General features: G+C 40.9%; 1 protein-coding gene across 1 annotated transcript in view; it reads right to left on the reverse strand.

Moving 5' to 3' along the window:
* Window positions 1-4429, reverse strand: part of BCL2L13 (BCL2 like 13) — a 34557-nt gene extending 30128 nt beyond the window's left edge. The window contains exon 1 of the mRNA XM_010169909.1: window positions 4309-4429. Within this exon, the coding sequence (XP_010168211.1) occupies window positions 4309-4429 (121 nt within the window). The remainder of the gene's footprint in view (window positions 1-4308) is intronic.
* Between the last annotated feature and the right edge of the window lie 1571 nt (window positions 4430-6000).

The following is a 6000-nucleotide window of genomic DNA, read 5'->3' on the forward strand; positions in this document are numbered from 1 at the left end:
TGTAATGTTAAAAGGTTGGTTTGTCCAATAAAACTGTATTTTCTTCACGAGCCTGGAACACTGTGGATGGTTCCCTCTTCGGTCCCTGCACTGAAGATAAGCTCTCCAAATAAAACTTTCAGAGTAGCAACTGGATGTTGACTCAGATCAGCCTTCTTTGCTTGAAGCCAGAAGTGGTTTTACCTCCTGTAACTTTCTCGCAACAAAATCAAGACCAACCAAGAGATCCAAAAGGAAATATAGTGAGGTAATTTTCTCTGTAATTTGTCTGAGTTTTCTCTTCACTAAATAAAATCCCTCTGAAAACCATCAGTCTCATAAAACATATTATGTCTGCAAAAAAAAAAATGAGAAGTTTTAACTTGAAATCTAACAAACATCATAAAGATTTACACTTATCTAAGTTTTTGGAACAAAAAGACATAGATCAGAAAAAGAACTCTCTAGTTTGAAAGGCACGAAAGCAGAGGTTTGGGGGAGATGACTATAAGAGGAAAGGGAGGAGAAGGGACAAAAGCATTCAGTTTCTCCTGCCAGTTCTAGCAGAGATAAAATAGCACCACTCCTGCTGGGAAAGATGGCTTTTTTGGTTGGTTTTTTTTTGACCCATCAGATACATTCTCTAGTTTAACTAGAGCATTGAAACTTGACTGAAACCTGGGAGACTGCTGCAGGAGGAAACTCCAGGGAGGGATAACAACACTAACTACACCTTGTGTGCCTTATTTCCCCATGTCTTTATACACCCAAGGAAGGGAGAGAAGATCCTTCAGCAGGTGACACAAGGTGGCTGTAAAGAGGCTCCTGCTCTGAACCACCTTCTAGAGGGGCCCCTCACTCTCCCATACAGAAGGAGATGAAAGAGGTCAACATTACAAACTAAAACTAGCTTTTCTGGATGCTCCCCTTATATTGTGATACAGAAATCAGACAAAGAGTAAGGACTGATTTGGATCTAAGAAAAGGGAAAGTACCATATACCAGAGTCAGTGGCTCATATCTTCAAGTACAACAGGAACAGGCAATAGCCAAATTCACTGCTCCAATTGCTTCCCATGAAAGGTCTGTCAGCACAATAACCAAATTAAAGCAAAATAAGATTAAGACACAAGTCCTTTTATCAGAATCCTCTCAATTCATAAATCAACAGCTTTCAGCCACAGAGAGCAGGAAGACCAGTGTTTTAAAGTGCCACAAAAATCATCAATGGAAGGAACACGGGGATCAGTCAAGGTTTATCATATCAAGGGTTGATGACAGTGCTTGAAAAACTCACTGACAAGCATGATGTAATGTCACCCTGTTATTAACCCTCATACATCTTCGTTACCAAAAACCAGAAGTTTCCTCCTGGTGACAGGATTCTCCACAACAGCTTCTCTTTGTCATTTACTGGCTTTCACATCTCTTCTGTTCCAACCAGGGTTCTCAGACCACACTTGTTACTGGAACACCCAGCCAGCTACCTTCCAGCCATGCATTAGGCAGTGCAGGTGATATCCATTACGGGCTGCTGCTTCTCTTGTTGGCTCCCAGAGGGAAAATATAGAGCAGAGTACTTTGGTACAGCTCTCTGCAAGCAGGCATCAGCCACGTGCCAGACAACAAGGAGATACAGCCAGTATATATAATATATATATATTAAATAAATAGTCAAAGAAGCTGCAAACAGTACTTCAAAACAAACACAGGGCTGTTACCACACACACCTTGAGAGTACAGCTGAAACAACTGTTCAGTTACAAGCAACAAGGGAAGAAAGTAGAAAAAAGGATATTTAAAAAGTAACTGTCAGACAACTGAAAGCTGTTGGAAGCACTGAAAGTAGAAAAAGCACCGGGAAAAATGAGTTAGGAAAGAATGAAACAACTCCTGAAGCAGAAGGATAAAGTGTTTGCACTTAGTTCAGTAACAGCCTGAAGTCCATCCAAGGCATTACAAAACAGAGTGAGAAACAACATGGCACGTTAAAAGTAAAGGAAAATTACTGTATCCAGAGTCTCTGATTGGAAAGCAGTAAAAACACTGAGAGAGAGATCTAATCACAGTGAAAGACAACAAGGAGAGGAGGTCACTGTCTGGTTGTGCTGGTTTGGGCTGGGATAGAGTTAATGTCACAGTAGCTGGTACGGGGCTGTGTTTTGGATTTGTGCTGGAAACAGTGCTGGTAACACAGGGATTTCTAGTCACCGCTGAGAAGGGCTCACACAGAGTCAGGGCCTTTTCTGCTCCTCACCCCACCCCACCCCACCAGCGAGGAGCCTGGGGGTGCACAAGAGGTTCGGAGGGGACACGGTTGGGACAGCTGAACCCACTGACCAGAGGGATGTCCCAGACCAGATGACACCACGCTCAGCACGTAAATCTGGGGGCAGAAGAAGGAAGGGGAGGATGTTTGGAGTGATGGCGTTTGTCTTCCCAGGTCCCCGTTAGGTGTGATGGAGCCCGGCTGTCCTGGAGATGGCTGAGCTCCTGCCTGCCCAGGGGAAGCGGTGAATGAATTCCTTGTTTTGCTTTGCTTGTGTGCAGGGCTTCTGCTTTCCCTGTTAAACTGTCTTTATCTCAACCCAAGAGTTTTCTCACTTTCACTCTGACAATTCTCTCCCCCATCCCATCGGGGGGAAGTGAGTGAGCTGCTGTGTGGTGCTGAGTTGCCGGCGAGGGTTAAACCACGACACTGGTTTTGTGAGTGAGGGTGGGGGAAATGTATGAGAATTTCTGGTTTGGAAGGGAAGGTTTAGAGCAGTGAGGATGAGAGAACAGATGTGGAAGGTATCAATGCTTTATAGCATTTTAATAGCAAATTGAACTACAGCCTGCTGTCCCACAAGCTAACATAACTAATATCTGAAAAGTAGACTCAACGGTTATTTTTACTCAGGAGCTTAAGAGTCCTCTTAACTGACTACAAAATTTTTATTTAAGCATTTGTAGCTTCCTCTTTATAAAGTTGATAATATTGCTCTTTAATTCAAATATTTCTTAGAGGTTTCAGTAATAAGAATCAGTGGAAAGGTTTCCCCTCAATTTTCAAATATTACAAAGGTAACTACAGTCAAATTATATATCTATATATATAAAAAACCCCATTAAGACTAACAGTTTCCTTTCTGCATATTGCATTTACAGAACAAAACAGACTCTTCCACACTGTAGCTTTGTATGCACTCAATACATTTCCAGTTATCCCACATGGGATATTCAGAATGAGATGTTATTGCTAAAACAAGCACGTTTTGCAACAAAGGGTTTTATGAAACAGCATCTTGGCACTAGGGTGCCTCTCCTTTCATGGATCACAGATGCAGTCAAAGCAGAAGTAACAGACATATCTTAAATATACCAAGATTAATTTTATAAACAATCTAGAATATAACCAGCATATGCTAAATGCTTTGGTACCCAGCTGATAAAATAATTTCTGTCATAACTTTGATGTTATTCATGACAAGTAAGTTCAATAAATGACAGAGTACGCTTTCTTAAATGCTTGTTAAAAAAGATTCTGAAGATGGCCTTTGGTTTGGTTTTTTTTTTAATATGCCTTTCATCAGAATGAGTTCTGAATCACAGGAACTAGTAGTGACTGAAATGTCATGAAGAAGTTACAAGCCACCAAAACAATCTTGACAAACAACACTAAGTGCTTGCCACCACAAAATAAAGAAAGTTTTACTACCTATGCAAAACACAATCTATCAAACATCTTTTATTCTGCCTCCTATTTATTTATTTAACCTTCTATAATGTATAAACCTGCTCTGGAAGAAACATCTGACTCTATCTTGACTCCATGCAGTCCTTGACTTCTTAAGACTAAATAAATACATGCAGCATAGGCCAGGTTAAGCCTCACATCTCAACGCCAACACTGACTGACAACAACAGAAGCGTTAACATTAATAGGGCAAAACTATTTAGCACATGAGATTGCTCAAGTCATCACTCAGAGTATACGCTGGTAAATGCTACTTCCACTGGCCTCCCAAAAAAAAACCAAGCATGGGTTTAAATTCTCAAGATGGCTCAACAAAGATAATTATATCCATCCCTCCTAACCTCAAGACAGCTACTAAAACCATTTATTTGCTTCATCAACACCAGTCAGCCCTGGCGTAGCTGGAATTAAAACAGTAATCTAAATACAAACAGCTTTGTTTCCATCAGCATCTAGAGCCATTATTTAAATGACTAAAATAAAGAGAGGCGTTACACCAAACATCAGGCTAACATCCTGCATCCACGCACAAACAGCTGAAGAACTCATCGCAATATGTAATTAGGCACAGATGAATATGCAAATATTACCTTCAGTTGAAGGAGGAGGATGCTCCTGTGGCTTCTCTTGTGCTAGAAGTCCCAGGTAGCTGAGAACTACGTATTTTGTTTCATAGTGAAATCCTACAGGCACAGCAGTAGAGGACGCCATCGGGTTGGCTTGTGACGCCGTGCTGCTCTTACGGGGCAAGTAGGGTTTTCTTTGGGTAGCCGAGGAAGACTGCGAGGAGAGAACAGAGAGTTTGGTTTGACTTTTTGTTTGTAATAAGGCTGCAATAGGTCATGAACTCATGCAAAACAAGGAATTATGTAACAATCGTGAAGCAATATCCAGGTTTCTGCCCTGATATCCTATGCATTCTTATTTTAATGAGAACTGTGCTGAGTAAAACCAACTGCCCCCAAGTCCAGCGCCGTGCCTGCCCGCTGCCAGCGGTGGCATTTCTCACTCCTGCTTGGCAGACTCCTCTCACATTAAAGCAAACCAAACAGTTCCTCACCACGTGTCTGCCTCCTAATGCCTCGACCACACACAAAAATACACGTGTATTCACGCGAAGAGGTTTTGAGGGATTCTGAACTGACTTAGTTAACCACAATTTGAGGTAAAAAGGCATGTTCTGAGGAGTCTCTCTTCCCCTAGGCTTCAGATGAGTATATTCCCAATTCTCTGCTTTCTCAGATTCTCTATTATGATGATTAAAAATATTCTATGCAGAAAAAGTGACCACAATTGCCTCAAATTTGTTTTACTGTTCCAACAGCAATGGAAAACACACGGAAGAGGAAATTCCACATTCATTGTAGGGATTGGAAGAACAGATGGTTGTGTGTCCTGGATTTCTCACCCAGACAGTAACACTTACAAAAGAGGCATCCACACCTAACAGCAACATCTGGCCAAAGAACTTCCCTGTTTTACTTTGCTTTTTTCAAACATCCAAATAAGAAGTTTTTCCAGTAATGAAAAGCTGAGGTAGAGAGAAATTTTAAAAAGCCATGAAGGACAAGGAGGAAAAAAATATTTCAGAAGGCAACACAGAAATGGGGGGAAAAAGCCACACAAGAGATTGAAAGGAAGTTTCAGATTAATCAACATCTTTTAGCTCTTTATATTAGGAAAAGTTTGGACAACTACTTGCTTCCAACACACAATCTAGTTGATGAATCAAATAACAATATTTAGGGCTTTAAGATAAACTCTCAAAATTAAGTTCTCCATCACATCACAGAATCATTCCCAAACAAGCAGCAGTCCACTCCTGAACACCATGATGGATGTCTAAGGGAAAGGCATGCAGAAAAGCTCATGCCACAGAACAGCTACTTAACTGACACCAAAGGATCCAGACAATTTACTAGTGTGAGAGTGCAGTTACATTTAGAAGAAATATTTAAACCAAGTTTAAAGCTTAAAGGAGTCTGAATGAGAAAAATGCTATATGCACAGAACAGGAGTTGGAACATCTCAAAAGGGTTCTTGATTACATTGGAAATGCCTTGAGACTGAGAGAGAGAACCAGGTTCCCAAACCAAAGCACAATCTGCAAATGAAGCTTCAATATTAAGGATAATAATGATAATAATAAACAGAGGAAGCAAAAGAAAAGCATCAGTCTGTCTAGCTGTGCAAGATGTCTGGGCTAACTTCTAACTCCTCTCCTCCCTGGAAAGGAATTCAGATTAACAGCAGTGCAACTTGTTACTGAGGATAAACAGAAC

Source organism: Antrostomus carolinensis, unplaced genomic scaffold (assembly GCF_000700745.2).
Source record: "Antrostomus carolinensis isolate BGI_N321 unplaced genomic scaffold, ASM70074v2 scaffold15086, whole genome shotgun sequence".
Classification (NCBI taxonomy): domain Eukaryota; kingdom Metazoa; phylum Chordata; class Aves; order Caprimulgiformes; family Caprimulgidae; genus Antrostomus; species Antrostomus carolinensis.